The following is an 18,674-nucleotide window of genomic DNA, read 5'->3' as shown; positions in this document are numbered from 1 at the left end:
TCAGTCAAAATCGCTGTTTCGTTTCACCAAACTGACAATTCCAGCCTCAAACACCACCCAACACTTAAAAAGACTACCTAAACATATTTCTAAGATGTGGCAGCTCAGATGGACTTTGTTTCTCGTAAAAAGGAAGCTCTACAAACCAGAAAGAAGAGACAAGCCGAAATTGAATATTTTCTTATTACCCCACATTGCTGTGTCAAGACAATCATTCACTTGAGGCTTGAAACATTAGCTGGGTTCAATGTTCTCATTAATATGTAAAGCAACACAGTATGTTTAAGAACATGTTCTTCCAATGTGTGTCCTTCATAGATTTGTTTGATTGTTGTTTAACCCCGCACTCAGCAATATTCCAGCTATATGACGGCGGTCTGTAGACGGCACCAGACAAACCAGTGATTGACATCATGAGCATTGAACCACGCAAATGGGATATTATGACATGCATCAACCAAGTCAGCGTGCCTGACCCCCCGATCCCCTTAGTTGTCTCTTACAACAAGCATGTCCTTTATTAAAAACACCCATGTTGTACCTGCCTAAAACACAGCCAGAAACAAATCTTGCAGATCAAATCTTGCTTATCTGTTCCGTCAGCAGACTATCAGGCGCAAGATAGGAACAATACCGAGGACTGCATAAAACAAACCACACACAAGTGTGGTGTCATGACAGGTCATTAATATGCTTAGAGATGTTCACATACAGGTAGAATGTACTTGTCAGCAAGCGTGACCACCTGATCCGGGAAGTGGTCTCTAACGACAAGCAGTCGCTTTTTAAGACAAGCATGGGTTGCTGAATAGGATCTTCACAAGTGACACACACTGTCCAGAATGACTGCCACTGAATGATGGTATCGATCAAAGCTGTTGATCCACATCAGTGAGAGAATGCATGAATGTTGTAATTTGCTGGTGCGCAATATTCCACCTCTATTATGACACCATCAAAATCAATGAACATTGTCCTGGCAATAAGTGTTTCATAGCTTGTGTGACAATCTGGATAAAATGACAAAATTTAGCCAAGTCACACATTATTCCCACCCATTTGTTTCTGGGGACCCATTCTGGATTTTTTAAACATACTGACGAACAATATTTAATGAATTTTTAAATAAAATGAATGAAATAGGTTACAAACAGAAGTCCAGATATACAATGAACACTTTTTATAACCTGACTGTGTAAAGACAAGTTTTTATTGCGGTTTTCCGTGCTCACGGTAATGTCTTGGCGTCGGCACGTGCATGCATGCGTGCGTGTGTTTGGTGGGGGTGGTGGTGAAGAAGGGACATCAAAACTCATTATGCGCACCCACTTCTTCACAGCTGTGTTGTTGGTATTTTAAATAAATGTTCACCTCACTCAAGAAAATATGGTAATTTATTCGTGACGCACTTGTACACACAGCTACTTGGCTGAAATAATGCTGATGCAACGATAAATTTTAACTCACTCACTCACCCATTCCCGATGGGTACCGGTATCACCATCTGTTCCAGTTTTCAAAATTAAAGGGGACCTGGGGTCCTTGAAGTCTTGTATGGTATTTGAACATAGGACCCCCCTTAGTGCACTTTTAACATTAGGGTCATTACGTGTTGCCTTTCTGGGTGACCAAATGGGAATTCACCATATATTTGACAATTAGACTTTCAGTCTAGGATTGTAAACTGCATTGCTTCATATTGGTGACTTAAAATTTGTTGTTCAAAGTCTATATCTATTCCCAGCTAGGGTTGTGAAGGGTTGTGAAGTACTTGTGATGTCACGTTTGTAAAAAGGTAATAATAATAATAATAAATGCATTATAAACTGAGTCTCTGAAACAGGAGACAGAAAATGTATGTTAATACTTACCAATCAAATTTGACAGGAAATGTGTGTATGAAAGATTAACTATAGAAATATGAAAGAATCAAGTGTTCTTTAACTTCTTTTTAGTAGTATATAAAGAAATAACAGGAATGTTGAGTTTGTGCGTATACATGTTCGAGTGAGTGAGTGAGTGAGTGAGTGAGTGAGTGAGTGAGTGAGTGAGTGAATATGGTCTTACAGTGCTTTTCGCAATATTCCAGCAATACCATGGCAGGGGACGCCAGAAAAAGGGCTTCACACAATGTACCCATGTGGGGAAACAAACCCGGGTCTTCGGTGGGACGAGCGAAGCTTTAACCAGTTCGCTACTCCACCACCCTGTATACATGTTGGAAGCACAATGTGATGCCAACACCGGTATTGACCGTGACCATCTGCATTTCAGAACATGGTTACCTGCCATTTGGGCAGTTTGGCAAGGACTACAGGTCTTGTGCCAATTTCTGATGCTGTCCACGCAGACAGGATGTGTCACACCATACCTTCAAGCTGGTAAACTGCTGTTTGGTCCATCACAATTATGGACTTGCAAATTTAACGCTATTACAAGGATGCAAACGATTTGAAGTACTAAACATGTAAATTACTTTTACTTTCAACATATATAATGTTATGTTCTTCATGGCAGGTGGACACACATAAATGTTTGGCCGACTGAACAATGTTTACGGCAGATCACCATTCACTGCATGAAAACGTCTCATCACTATTCAATTCACACACATCAATGCAAGCTTTCGTAAGTGGGTCATGTACACTTTTATACCCCAAGCTTGAACAGTGTGAGCTGCAACGATAGGGGAAGATGAACACCATACCCTCTGACCCAGGACGTGTTTCACATGTCTGCGCCTACATACACCAGGACAAGGCACCTTTATTTCGGCTATCCTGTCATACTTGTAAAAAACAGATATCATTTAATAGAGAAAAATCAGTCAGAAACACTCAAAACATTATTGATGCATTACATTGCAGTATCATGCAGTTTCGTAAAGATATATTCCAGGGGATTGCATTGATATTTAGAGAGAAAAGTCAATCCTTTTACCCACTGTATTTGAACTAAGGGTGAAATGATACATCGATATTCCGATGCATCGCGATACTTGACCAACGACATGGTATACGATAAACGTGGGCCCATTTATCGATACGCCACGATAAGGAACGCAAATCTCAAGTACAGGGTTTCCTCGCTATTGTGCCTTTCAATAAACCGCTAACTTGGTTGTAGCACGGTAACGCATGGCTCCCAAAAACGTACTTACATTTTTAATAAGCTTAGGTTTTACACCGACAGATGTTTTTCCCCATCTCATAAAACATTATCAGCTGATCACTACAAGCACATAACACCGAAAATACCAGTCAGCAAATCCGAACTGAAGTATGCAATTCAATACCAATATTATACTATCTTGTTATTAAAACGTGTTCATTGTATATCTGGACTTATGTTTGTAATATATTTTATTAATTGTATTCAAAATTTCATTTAATATTGTTTTCATTAAGTTAGGTGAAATCGTGTGTGAAGAGATACAGCAACCACGGTCAGATTACCGCTTTTGACGCATTGAAACGAACTTTAGTTGCTAGAGAATGGATACATATATTAAAAATACCATACTTTGACCCGTTAAAAGTCATATTTGTGGCAATTTGACTAATATATGTCAACATATATTTTCGCAATCGAAATACATGTAGCACGGGAAGTCCCTAGGGTGACTGGTCAAATTGTTCCATACGTAAAAATATCCTGCAACAGCAATCGCCAGTACCAAAATGCTACTCTTGTGGTTCTTATAGATAGATAGATAGATAGATAGATAGATAGATAGATAGATAGATAGATAGATAGATAGTAAAAGCTGAAAGGTTCAATCTTGACATGCTTTAAGTCTTGTTTTTTTTATCATTGCGTATCGAGATACGTATCGTATCATGACCAGAATATCGAGATGCGTATCGTATCGCGACCTTCCTGTATCGTTGAAGCCCTAATTTGAACTAATCTCCATGGAAACAGTCAAATCATCCTAAATATGCCCAGAGACATTCTTTTATCAGTATGGATTCAGAATTTCATGACGATTCTCTCATCTACAGTTGATCTTCCATGTGTATGAAGATCTTAACATGATTAATACTCAGAATTGAAATCCTTAATCCCACGGGAAGAACTTGATACCTTGTAGATCAAGATGTGTGCAACCTCGGTGTAAGTCCTACCAGAATTTGAATTTTGATCTTATTTCCAAGGGACAATATTTAAAATTTAATGCCAGAACACATCTCTTGGTCAATGTGTGTGTCTGCAAACTTTCATAAATATAGCATGAATATATCACAAATTATTTCCGAGTGACAATCAGACATGATATTCTCGTGAAACTTTTATGCGTTGAAAGTGTTCACTAAAGTCATAACAAAGTCTCTAAAACCAAGTATCAGAGCAACATCGACTGATACAATATCAGTTTGTCACAAACCGCTCCAATACAACTTGAAAAATTGATGACCTAATGCAAATCTAATGCTTCATAAGCTTGAAAACTGAAAACTGGTAATAAATGTCAAGATTGCTCTATCCAGTGATGTGTGTTGTGTTATAGGAAAGTACCACAATCATGACAATGGACCATAGCATTGATGAACAATTCAACAACAAACCAAATAAATATGTACACGGACAGGATGAAACATCAGGGAAGACAATTTACTTCATGTCGACTGAAGAGTCAGCACGGCATTACACCATTTTATCCATGCTAACATTTTGTGTGGAGGTACCAGTATCTGGGATACTCAGCATCCAAAATAACTAACTATTCAAAAAATAATAGTAACATTCTTAACCATGTTAACAATAACTCACTGGATGGCTTTGATGAAAATAAATTATCTGCATTGAATTTTATCCCAACTCATCAAAAAATGTTCTTTTCTTCACAAGGAACAATTACTGATTTGTAATTCATTTCACTCAATTGTATTGGCAAAATCTGGTTTGAAATATTCTAATGATATCAACCATATTGTAATGGTTGGCATCTGCTCTACCCATGTAGGGAATCAAACCCCAGCCTTCAATGAGATCAGCAAACGCTTTAACCATGACGCTACGCGACCACCCCCAAGTTTATAGACTCCTTACTAGGATCATTTCATGAATATCATCTTCCCATATGGAGGATGCTTTTCAGCTGACTTAGAATGATGGTGAATCCTTTTCACTACCTGATCGTGACAAGAGGTTGAGCCATTCAAACAAAAAGACTTGTTTTGGCAAGAACACTTTTAGAGTGTGTAAACTTGATGTCAACAGATCAAACAAAACTATTTACCCTGATCCAATAGTATTTCTATCAACATCCAAAAGTGTTTCCACAAGATGACTGCTTGATGGGATTCGTCACTCTTCACTATTTTAAGTCTCAATTAATGATAAATGATACATTTTTACCTGAATATTTTGCATTGTATACTTGTGGGACTAGCATCCTATGTTCATGCGCAGGACACTGGTTAAATGACCTCCTTTGTTAATATGTTGTCTGCTTTATGATGGCACCGTAAAGAAAGAAATAGCACACAGGGGAAACAAATAATTATCAACTGACAAAGTTAGTGGCCCTAAAATTGCAGAAATGTTGAGATGAAACAATCTGCAGTGGCATAATTCCTAAAACCTGTGAATGGCTGGAAAACACACCCTTGAAGTGGCAGATCCAGAAAGAGTGACTCTCAGGGAGATCGGAGAGTTCTACAGCTTGTAAAACAGCAAACCTTTTAACTTGACCTAACTATTATCTTCGATGCACAGGTCAAGTTATCTCACACATGTCAAGAGGCATTTAAGGTTTCATGATTACAAAAGAAGAGTTAAATATTATAAAGATCCACACAAAATCAGATAATTATATGGGAATGGTGCTACTGCACAAGATGGTTGAAATTCATTGGGAAAGGGTTATTTTTTTCAGATGAGAGGTAAAAACAAAATGGTGCATCTTTGGCAAAAGGATGAAGAGAACTTGGTGTGCAGGGTGATCCAAAACCAACATTGCTTTAAAGTGTCACACAGACAGTAGTAGAGGTACTTAGGCAGTGATCTGACAGAAAAATCGGAATATATATATGTCCATGACTTGGACGAGAGAAATGTAATAAGTTAATTGCAAATGTCAATAAGTCAAATCAACAAAAATGGAGGATGAACCAAAACAACACATCACAGATCAAGATTGATAATCAGGTGGAAACAGAAATAATATTCAAACAATGATGTGGTCAGCTCAGAGCCCAGATATTAACATTATTGAAAATGTATGGCGGAAACTCAAACTTCTGCTTCAGTGACGAGTGCAAGGCATCCATTGCTGAGTGGATCTGATCCGTGCTGTTTTTGGAGAATTGGTCTTCCTACACTCATACATACATCAGTGGGTTAGTGAGATTGGTTTTAAGCCACTTTAGCAATATTCCAGCAATATCACGACGGGGGACACTAGAAATGGGCTTCACACATTGTACCCATGTTGGGAATCGAACCCGGGTCTTTGCCGTGACGAGCGAACGCTTTCACCACTAGGCTACCTGACTGCCCCCAAACATATATCAGATCCCTCTACACCAGTCTACCTTCTTAATGGAAGCATAGCAAAATGCTGAAGTGAGGTACCTCTGGTATTTATTTGTACAATTTACAACTTCAGTCTGTAGTGCATCTGTAGTACTGACAAGTTATCACTGTGACAGCCATCTTGTCGAAGTACTTTTGGTAACAGTCTGTAGTTAATTCATGAAACTCCAAAGTTAGGACAAAGGTGTTTGTACTTGTAACAGGTCTGCAGAAATACCATGCCTGAGTGCTGTCTTTCACCCGTCATAAAAGCAGACCTTTACAATTGTTTACTCCCCTTCTCCATCAACTATACTTGCATACGAGGTGCTGGTCAGCTCGGTGACTTGGCTGAAGGTGTGACCAGTGGTAGAAACTAACATTTGTAGTCCACTAGTCCTCATAATGCCAACATATAGCAAAACCCTTAAAGGCATATTTCTACAACCGGTAGTCCCTATATCTATTGGGTTTGGCAAGGACTACTGGACTAGAGTCAATGTCTCATGCTGAGTGTCAGCGCAGGTGGATCATTGCTCATATCAATCACTGGATTGTCGTTTATTTACAGTTTGTCGTCATAACTCAAATATTGCTGAGAGCAACATTAAACAACCAATATCAAGCAGAGCATTTGGATTTTGTGGACTAGAGAAATATGAAGAACACAGTATGTGGTCTGACCAATCTCATTAAAATAGATATTAGTTCTCGCTATCGCTAAACAAAGATCTGAGGACATCAGATCATGACAGTGACAGTTGGATTGTGTTTTCTAATTATGCAACCTCGAAAAAATTAAAACAGGGTATTCCGAATGACAGTTACGGCCCCTACGACTGATTCCGTCAAAATTATCGTCTATCTCTCGCTTCCATGGAATACAAATTTGAACGAAGGAGGCGTTGCACAGTACCTGGGAAGCACTGCCATACAATCGCAACCATATAATAGACATTCCAGAATGTTCATTTGTTCCGTTTTCAACATTTTAATTGAGAACTGTGTCAACATATTTTTCAAGCAAAGTCTGAAATTGAAGTCACCAGGTTGAAACACGTGCCATAAAGCCAGGAGAAAAGCTGCTTTCTCATTGGCTGATATTGACTTCTTGTTATTCGTTTCAGTAGTCGGTCAAAGTTTGTGAAAGGTCGTTCTGACATGACCTGTAAAGGGATGTCCTCAGATCTTTGTTTAACAGCAGCAAAAACTTAGATCTGATTTTAATGAAATTGTGATCAGTCCAAACTTGTATTGTGGCATTATTTTCAGTAGCGTTTTAATGTCTTAGTATGTCAATAGAATAAGCAGATCTTACTTGACCTGAAATATTATTACAAGACTCAGGGTTCGGACTAGTAGCTAAATTTGCAGTCACAGTATATATACCAACTGGTGCTTATTATGACAGAAAATATTTAGCAGCCTTAACATGTTTAAGTCTGAATTTGAATTCTTTATGTGCAAGCTGGCACCTATTAAATTTCTAAAAGTAATGGTTGACAAGTGCAATTATTTTTAATGTTTCATGCAAGTACGATCTGTCAAGCAGTTCGTCCACCCATCTAAAAGCCAGGTTCAGACACATATTGTCAGACTCATATTGTCAAACTATAATGTGCCCTTAAACATCTTGGTAAAGAAAACCAGAGAATGCTTTGAAGTATCATAAAAGCAAGACCTGTTATTTTCATAGTGTGGACAAATGTTTTCCAGTTGATTCTCATTTCAATAGTCAAACCATAGCCTTAGATAACAAACTACAGCTGTAGTGTTCAAGTCTTCATGTATGCTATCACATACATTTGTAATACACATGTTCTGTCACAGCCAAAAGTAGTTTTATCACTTCAACAACAAGTTTGTCATACTGCCACCTGTTTCTCATCAAATATGTAATTTGAACATTTTTGTATTATGTGTGTGTGCATGTGATTTAATATCACATACCCAATATCTGTCATATAGCTACAAGTGCAGGCGATAAAAAGACTTTAACATTATGTGTGTTAGGGTTAGCGGAAGTCCTAACCAAGGTATTCCCATGTCCAAGTGGCCATTAAGCCATGGCAGCAATGAAGCTGGGAAAGTGAAAGAACTCTTACAATTCTTTTCGCAGTATTGGGCAAAACGATTGCAGTGTTCTGCGAAGGCCCAAGAGTGTGGCATCCGTGTAGATTGTTACAAAATGCTGCAAAAAACGTATCACACTTGGGATACGAAATTACAAAAACAAGCATACAATGACATGGGCTGTCATCAACAAATTTCAAGACATGGTTATGACATGGTGCACTCAACCCTCACCACATGTAACCGGAACACAGTGGCAGGGGTTAACAACACAAGGGCGAGATACTGCAGTTACCTTGACTACAGCTTTTTCAGTGTTCATTCTGGAGTGTCCTTCATTCACTTTCTGTGATTGGCCAAAACAATGACATATCACCATCCTTGTCCAATCATCACCCGTGTTCCACTGAAGAGTTCTTAGCTAGCAGACACATGATATTAATGGGAGGCCTTCTTTAATATAACCCAACGATAAAAAAAAAGTATGTTGAAAGACAATTCAATATTTTGGAGTCATTAAAACAATAGCAAAGCAAAATCTCACTGCTGTCCGAAAAGAACATTTCTTAAATTACTGATGACTACTTCATTATAGCTCATACTTGCAAGTTGCAATGTAACCAAAGTTGTTACATCATACGTGTTAATAACCTGCAAGTTTTGCATTTCCTTCAGCTGTGTTTCCAAAGAGGAATCCCTGCGCTACGAACCACCCCTATGGTGAGGCATATGTCCAAATTATATCCCCAGAGCTACTTACTATTGGAGATTTAACATGCGCTTTCCGAAACTATGCGTATTTAGTGAGATTGCCATGGAGGGTGTGTCCAAAAGGCAAGGAAAACAGGGGGCATTAGGGTTGCAAATATTCAATTTTGAGAAACTTGGAGCTACCCCAGAGCAACAAGGGGTCCAAACTTATATACCTGTAGGATAATAGGGCAACTGTCCCAAACTAGTCCCTGTAAAGTTTCACAAGTCTTGGACAAGTAAATCTGTGGTGATGTCTAACTGACCTTATCCACAAAGGAACATCTCCACACAATGGAAACATTCTGGCTGGATGCCATGGTACATCCTCGACATGGTGATGCCAGTCAATAAAAACCTGATGTCTTGACTGCCAACTCACCGAGGTGTTGCCACTTACACTTGATGTGTGACAAACTTGACAATTGTCTCAGCTGAATGCAATCACAAAGCTTATATCCAAGGAACATTATTCAGTTTGTGAATGGCAAGTACTAATTGTATTTCAAAACACATGGAAGTAAAAATTAAAAAGGAGAATCTGATATATTTGTGCTTCTCATTAAAAATGGATAAAACTTTGAATTGGAAATAAAATTCTTGGATTTATTGATATTACTTTGATGCTTAGGCATCATTTTGAATAAGATGCGATGAGCCACAATTTAACACCATTATGAGACAATTTTGCAAGTTTAACCACCTATCAAGCAAGCCACTACACCTCAACAAGAACAAGAGAAAGTTGTGCTGACTGGATTCACTTCCAATAGTGAAAGGAAAACAAACAGTCCAAATATAGCATTGAATAAATTTATTCTGTGAATTCCAAATTTATGACAATGATGATACTAAGATGGCTGACTACATATCTAGTACATGAGGACAAACAGCGAAATGCCTTCAGGTGAAAGTGAAGATTACAATGTCAGCTACAAGTGATGCAAGAAGGCAAATGGGCCATGTACAATGACTGCTGATTTCAAGCAACTGGGTCCAGTTTTCAAGGATGAATATCTTACACAATGTATGATCAAATATTTATATCAATGATTTGGTTTGTCAAAGATAGTCAGTGTGACCAATGAGCCATTCATGGAAAATCGGAAAAACAAATAATGGACTGAATCTAGTCAGGAACCCCTGACAGTCTTTCTCTTGTTCTTGTTTAATTAATAAACGAATGAAACACTGCTAATTAGTCAAACCAACTATTTCTGACCAAATGACAATATTCACAAGATGGAAACAAAATTGCAATGCACAACAGAGTCCTGTCAAATAAATACAATTACCATGAAGCAGCTGGCAGAAAGTTATTATCATAACCCAATGTTCTTCTCCATGTTTGTTCAAAAAGGTTCCTCAACAGACCCATGGAACAAAATGGAACAAAATGGACTGTCTTTATCAAGAAACACTGGCCAAAATGTATAGTCAATGAAAGAGGACATTGGCACACTTTCAAAGAAACAGTTTTCAAGAAATATTCAAATTGCTTTCTAACTGCAGCAGAACTATTTCTAGGAACAATAATGAAATAAGATTGTTCAACACGCTTACAACCAAACTAAGTTACCAAACATCAAAATACCATGAACATTTGGAACCATTAAATGATAAAAACATCAATAACAGACTAGTAAACACGTGAAAAAGTAACATGGTAACACATAAATGGAAGCATCTATTAAATGTTATCAAAATAAAATTGGATTTGGCATTTCGTTTTTGGTAACACTCTTCCTGGGCCCCATTCAACAAAGTAATCTCAGCATTAAGACTATGATAAAACTATGCCCAAGTACAAAATTTAGTCATCATAGCACCAAGATGGCTTTGTGGATTGGCCCCTAAAATCCTTTCTATATATATATGCACTTTTAAAATAAGCCATGAAAAGCTATGAATGTCTCTAAATGTGCATGTCAAGTTTTCACAATGTCACTTGAAAATGAAACAATAGTTTCAGTTACATGTGATGATTAAGTATATAAGCCAACTGGACAATAACTGAAATCAGGGCATATATTAAATTCCAAACATGCCAGGAAAATCAGTTCATTTTGCGATTCACAATTATAACACAAAGAAGCATTGTTTGAATGAACAAGTGATTGAACAACCAATTATTGCAACTGTATATCAGTTATAATCCAAACTATGTTTTGCACCCTGTCTGAACAGACCAATAACACCAAACCTAATTCTTTAGCACATTAGAGCTATCTTTGTTTCGTTGAAACCATCAAATTAACCTATATGTGTTACACATCATGTCAAATACAAGAATGTTTGCAACTACCATTTGTAGCCATAAGCAGAAACTTGAATCCAACCCATTCTGCACCCATAAGCCACTTACGTTTGCTTTAATTGTAACTCTAGAAAATATACAGCATAACAAGCTTTAAACACAAACAATGTCATAACAGATCTTTTACAGGTGTTATGTGAACAAATATTTCAAATGACTGGTTCAACATGACCAGAAGTATAGAAGTTCACTCGGGTCAAGAGCTCTGCCTGAATCTTAGTCAAAGGTAGTTTGATTCATTACTTGACCAACTTTTGTCAACAATAGTGTTGCAAATTGATTTGTATTTATAGACTGTGCAGACATTTAAATAACATGCACATGAATGAAGTTGAACATCTAAAAGAACAAATCCAATATTTAAAGTTTAGAATTTCACTATTTAACCCTGTCCCAAATGTCAAGACCACATAAGATATGATCTGCAAAAACACCACCGATCTGATATTCACATGGTTATGCTGTACATTTTATCTAGAGTTAGAAATACAAAAATAAAATGCACCAGGTCTTAATTAAACAAGGTGGAAAATGTCCACTGCTTTGACTGGTTCACTGTTATTTCAATGCATGATACAAATCATAAATCAAGGCTTTTCTTTCCTCTCAACACTCAAAACCCAAATAAGCAACTTTAGTCCTTACATCCATTAGCCTAACATGTGACAGTTAAGGTTTTGATCAAGGTTATAATAGGTGAAAACAGAAACAAGTGGTTGATTGTAAATTTTGTATTCCAAAAAATCTGTTTAAACTGTTCTGTAAGAGGCACAAATGTCTAAAGCATATTAAATACAGCGCAAATCAATGGTCGGAACATAGGTTTTACATTTTGTGAAGATTATAAATGAATCCTTTACTTAATGATTTGTAGCATGCTTTCAGTACTTAAATGATTCCAGAGAATGAGTTTTCAAATCATTTTACCTAGAAGATAACGATCTGGATCGCGATCTTGATCTTTCTTCAGATCCTGACCTGGACCTCGATCGAGATTTTCTCGCCTTTTTCATGTCAGCATTCTTTCCATTGGAATCTGCATCTTTCTGTACCTTAAGTGCCTTTTCATCTGCAAAACAAATTGTGAAGTAACTTGATGACATTCTAATCATTAACATTTATTAAGATGAATTATGTGTATTTTATACTTTTTATTCCTTTACAGGGAAGCAGGGAGTATTACCCACTTCCTGTAGACTACTTTGTTTGTACTGCCCTGTTTTTTCTTGTAAAAATATCATTCTAAAGAGTGAAAAACAGCATAAGTTAAAATATATTTTGCGAAGCTTCCATGATCTTGTTGGAACAATATATTTCCTTCACTTCTTCAGACATTTCATATAAAACTACAATGACTTTGAAGTGAACATTTTATGGTTTTTCTGTCTCTTTTCCCAGTAACATGAAACTGAGAAATATGTCCCAAACTGGACAAGTTTTTATTTGGGTGCTTAATACATCCATTTCGTTTCAGCAATATGAAGTGTTTTATATATCAAAAACGAAGCTGGGGCAAAAGAACCAGATGATACTATAATTTTACTAATCCAGTTTAACCGTCATAGCTGAGACTAATCAAAATGGTCTAGTGATTGTACATTTTTAAAATGATTTCTTGATAAACCTATATTCACGTCACTAAAACTAATTCCCAAAATTATAATTAATTTCCATATTTACATAATTGAGTTTTGCAATAAATGCTCGATGGATATGCACTGATTATTAAACAATCTGAAGTCAAGTGTTTGCCATACGAAAATGGACGGATGGATGACGAACATTCTTCCAAATTCTCAGACATGCAACGTTCGCACAATTTCACAAAGGCAAATTGTGAAAATAAAACACTGAACATCAACGACAATACGACCTAAGCATAACCAGTACTCGGTTCTCAAATGTAATAAGTGCATAAATGTGTCTCTGGAAGTGTGCTTACTGTCACGTGCGTGACTGACAACTTTGACGGGCAAATAGCGATCGGCCATTATGCACGAAGGGGGCTCCAGTTATTGTCTAGCACATAAACACGTGACACTAGCAAGCCGAACACAGGCACAAGCCGACTTCTTCAAAGAACGAAGATACAACATGAACAAGCCATTTACTACTTGTTGCTAGCCAGTCAAATGTACTAAAAGCTTTATATGCTTACTTTTGTCTGAAGATTTTGATAAACTCCGCTTTCTGCCCATGGCTGTCTCAGACGCGGCAGGTGCGTTCCCAACGGCCTTGACCTCTTTCGACGTCACATCCGGAGAGATTACTTCCGGTTTACCTGCCAAATGGGTTTCGTCTGCTGAAGATTCGTCAGCTGTTGTACTTTCTTCACGGTGTTTCTTTTCTTCTGAAATGAAACATCCACCGATAAACACAACCAGTTTTCGACAGACCCAGAAGAATGGCGAACAAGTGTTTGATACTTTCAGTGACACAGCTTGTGAATGATCTACAAACTGCACATGAATCGGATAGTTTGATGAAAAAAGCCCCGAGGTTAGAATAAAATGATTTGTCGCAATATATTGCAACAAAACCAAGTCAGTGGGGTTTGTTGTTTTTTTAAAAAAAGGAAAGGCGCAATTCTCAGGGTTCAATGTTTCATGTGATCTTTGTTTTTACTTGAAATTAATAAACATTATGTCGATTACAAAAAAATAGGCGTAATTTTTAATACATGCTTCACACCCGTTTCGTATGCATGATAGGAAATTCTATCTTGACAAATTTGGATGAACAATGAGAGGACATGGTCATACTTTTATAATGTTCTTGCTATTATTCCTGTTTAACGGTAGGGTAGTTGTATCAAACAAACCCACAACTAATTTCTGAGGATACAACTACTTACTGCATATTATTATTAGTGCTGTTGTCTGAACTACTGGTAAGTGAAGTCTTCAAAAGGCATTTAGAAGTGACACACATAAGGAAGAGAATTTATATACTCAGAAACATTGTGTTCCTCATAATAAAGAAGTTTCCCATCCATAAATTCTCTTCCTTACTGGTAAGTGCTATTGTTATTCAACAGATAAGGTATTGAATTAAAAGGAACTGACTGAAGTGTAATGAAATGACATTCACAGCCATTTTTATGCAATTTGTAGGAATTAAAATTCCGAAGTAACTGAAAAATAATAATTTCAGTGCATAAATATTTAAATTGATAAGCAAAGAAATAAATACAATTTACAAAGAAAAGTTTCACCCAAGTTCTTTTATTTACAGATATTAGAAACATTTGATTTCTGTGCATTGTAATAACAGTAGTGACATGATTGCAATGTCTTTTTGTCATCTCTACTGATAACTTCGGACATCAATGAGGAAAGTGTGTATGTTAGGATCCTAAAATGCTATATAAAATATAGACCAGTAAAGTTTTATGGTCTGCTAGATGTATGAAAACAGTAAGGAATCAATGTAATATTCAAAGGAATAATGACAAGAATCATCAATTTATCTGAACATATTAATTTTGTCTTCCTTGTAAACTGTAAGAAGGAAACTGAAGGGCATCAACCTTCCAGTATTGGTAGAAAGAAATTTGGCTCAATTAATAAATTTTGTTACAATATTGGTCTATTTTGTCATTGTTGGCTGACTCTGTTCATATGACAATGTTACCTTCAAATTCAATGTATGTTCTAGATGCATTACCTGGAGGATAAGCCAACTGAACCACCATACCAAACATGACTGTTCTCATAACATATCCCTTTATAAGACATATCTCTAATCAAAACCAATTCCAAGCAGATCTAGGATTTGAAAATCTCCAACTTCCCCTTCCCGGATTCAATGATGGACCATAATAGTGTTTCAGTTAAGAATATTTCAGCAGTGTATATATCGTGCGCACGAGTGTGTTGTGGTTTAATACCAAGTTCTTTAGTTATATCACAGCATTCCAGCTTGATGAGGAAGGAAAGCCTTAGGTCTTGGATGTTTACCATTTTGGAGAAACCAACAAGCATAGTGTTGACACCCAAGAAACATAGTCACACGATTTTGGATTCCAACTCACGATTATAGATTCCTCACATATGCAGATGCAACTCAGCACAGCAAATTGCAGTGCATTTGACTACTGGGTCACCCCTAACTTCCTTGTAAGTAAGTCAAGGGGCCCTTGTCACAACCTACATGTTTAGATCGTCCCTTACCACAGAAAACCTCAAAGGTTGGTGATGCTGACCTCTGACACCTTGCGGTCAGCCTCGTACCTCCGCCATAGTCCAGAGAAATGTGCCGATTTGTCACTTCTTACAGTCCATTCAACAATTAACATGTTTGTCATCGGTTTCATTTTTATAAAATGTTCACATTTAACACATGTAATAAAATGGCTAAGTTTTATTGAGAAAATGTCCTAAAATGTGAAAAACTATTTCCATTTGCTTATTTATCCTTTGTTTACATTGGTTGTACGGCTCCATGTGCTATCATCAATGCCTGAGGAAGAACTAGTGATATGGTCACTTTGGAGCATAAAGATATTATTAATAATCAAGTTTGGACCAGACAATACAGTGATAGATATCATGAGCATTGATTCACAGAATTAGGATACAATGACATGCATCAACCAAGTCAGCGAATCTGACCACCCGATCACGTTAGTTGCATATTACGACAAGCATTGGTTGCTGAAGACCTATTCTCACCCAAATCTTCATGGGTATTGTCTTTACTGGTCATTACGAGGAGTGAGACCAGGCAGAGTGGTATCTACAGCCAGGCAGAGTGGTATCTACAGCAGGGATCAAAAGCAATCACGAACATTACTGTCTTCTGGATATCAGGAACTGCAAAGCAGCCCAAAGCTTGGAAGAAAATGAACATAGTTTTATCTTTCAGTAATTAGAACAAACTACATTAATGCCTTTGGTTCCAGGACCGCCTCCATGGTCTAGTGGAAGAGTGGCTGTCCGGAATGAGAGGAAGGTTTGGAGTTTGATCCCTGGCCCCCGTGCAACACTACAAGACGTGTTGTTACCCTGCCTAGCGCTCAGTATTAAGGGGTTAAAACAAGGACTGGTTGGCTCGGAGTCAGTATACTTTGTCTGAGTAGGGTATTCATGTTAAACAGCAGCATGGTATTATCTTGTGGGCTAGCACCATAAAATCAGCATGAGTCAGGACTAGTACAAGTAGCCACACACGTTCAGGTCGCCAGTAAAGTGCAATAATCTTGGACGCAACGTTAAACCCCATTTCACCTCATCTCACTTTGCGTCTATACAACATTTTATTGTTATACTTTGCAAAACTTTTTTGTTTGTTTTATTACTGAACGAAAAGCTGTATATTGAGACAAAGGCCAAAATATTCGATTAAGTGCTCATGAGATTTCTTCCCTGTCCAACTCACTACCAAACATAATTTAATCACCCCCAGGGACCTACAAAGAAAATCACTATTCATGTTTACTTATTTCTTTACTTGATAAAAACACCAAATACCACTCATGCTTCATGTGAATCACATTAGTCGATTGTTAATGTACACAGTTGCATTGAACAGTTTGTCAAACAACCTCCCTACACATTACTCCTCTCCGACACACATAAGATAAAAAACCTTCTTGTAGTTTTTTTGTGGCTCTACAATTATATCTTTTTTTACATTAAATGTACATTAGTAGATGAAAATGCCCATATATGTCACATAAATGTGGATTTGGATTATGTACCCAAAATAATTCCTACTGAATTGTAGAAAGTATGAAAGAACCAAAAATTTAACAATTTACATGTTTCAAGTGAGAAAACACTATGCATGTTACAGAATAAGGTATACAATATACATTGACAGCATACGAAATGAATCAACAATGTGTAGTGGCTGTGTATTCCTTTGACCATGCCTCCGTAAAGTAGACTTAAAATGAAGATCCTGGGTAAAATAGGCCTTCCGCAACCCACGCTTGCTGTAAAGGCGACTGCTTGTCGTAAGAGGTGACTAACGGGATCGAGCGGTCAGGCTTGCTGACTTGGTTGATGCATGTCATTGATCCCAATTGCATGGGTCGATGCTCATGTTGTCAACCACTGGATTGTCTGGTCCAGACTTGATTATTTACAGACCGCCATCATATAGCTGGAATATTGCTGAGTGCGGCATTAAACAACAAACAAACAAACTGACATGATGTAGTGATTCAGATCAGTTCATATTCTAGGACATTGACCAACTGTTGCATAAAATAGGCCTAAAATATTCTTTTCAAAATTGGTCATTCTTCCTGGGAATAACAGATCAAAAACTTCTTAACTTCTTCAAATGTCATTTCTAAACCACTAAAGAAAAAACAAAGCACCTACTGTACTGAGTTCATTGTAAATCAAGACGACCATACCCTATTGTAACAACTGGTCACTGGTTATATAAGACAATTCATGTTTGGCAGGAAATACTTCAGTCTGTATACATGTATGTTGAATACCTACACCAAATGATACTTGAACACAGGGCATCTTTTGACATCAACAGTATTTTTTACCAACTGAATAAGAATCCAATAATGATTTTTTCAAAATCCAACCTGCACAAATGTGCACATAGGTGTTCAAAAGTAACATATTTAGCATTAATCTAAAAGTGAGTTAATGTTGTGTTATGCAACAGTGGGAAACATTCCTACAATATCATGGCTACCAGTAAAATCCAGGCCCAGCAAACTAGTGGTTGACAGCATGAGAAACGGAACTCTGCAGCCACAATACACAATCACCAAGATAAAGAACTATTAACCATCCTAACCTACCCAAGTAGATTTTAAAAGCAAACCTAATAAACTTGTCACATGAGAATTTTCCACGGATCCACAGATTTTGTCACATAAAGGGTTTCCTTTGTGATAAAAGCTATTACAATATATGCATGAATCATCATCCCTTTCTCATACAATTACTCATCCCCAGAAACTGACAGTTATCTTTTCATGTGCATATTCCAAACCCTAACCAATTATAATGCATACATGGACATATTTTGAAGGAACAAA

At 37.2% G+C, this 18,674-nt stretch overlaps 1 protein-coding gene across 2 annotated transcripts in view; it reads right to left on the bottom strand.

Annotated features, from left to right (window-relative positions):
* LOC139454460 (apoptotic chromatin condensation inducer in the nucleus-like) overlaps nucleotides 1–18,674 on the bottom strand; it is a 53,697-nt gene that overhangs the window by 17,448 nt on the left and 17,575 nt on the right. The window contains exons 5-6 of one of the 2 annotated variants that reach the window (XM_071236173.1): nucleotides 13,818–14,009; nucleotides 12,587–12,728 (exon numbers count right to left, since the gene is read on the bottom strand). In XM_071236173.1, coding sequence (XP_071092274.1) covers nucleotides 12,587–12,728; nucleotides 13,818–14,009 — 334 coding nt within the window. The remainder of the gene's footprint in view (nucleotides 1–12,586; nucleotides 12,729–13,817; nucleotides 14,010–18,674) is intronic. The other variant, XM_071236174.1, reaches the window with a different exon arrangement.

Source organism: Haliotis cracherodii, unplaced genomic scaffold (genome assembly GCF_022045235.1).
Source record: "Haliotis cracherodii isolate W230 unplaced genomic scaffold, xgHalCrac1.p SCAF_10, whole genome shotgun sequence".
NCBI lineage: Eukaryota > Metazoa > Mollusca > Gastropoda > Lepetellida > Haliotidae > Haliotis > Haliotis cracherodii.
This window is presented reverse-complemented; position numbering and strand designations above follow the sequence as displayed.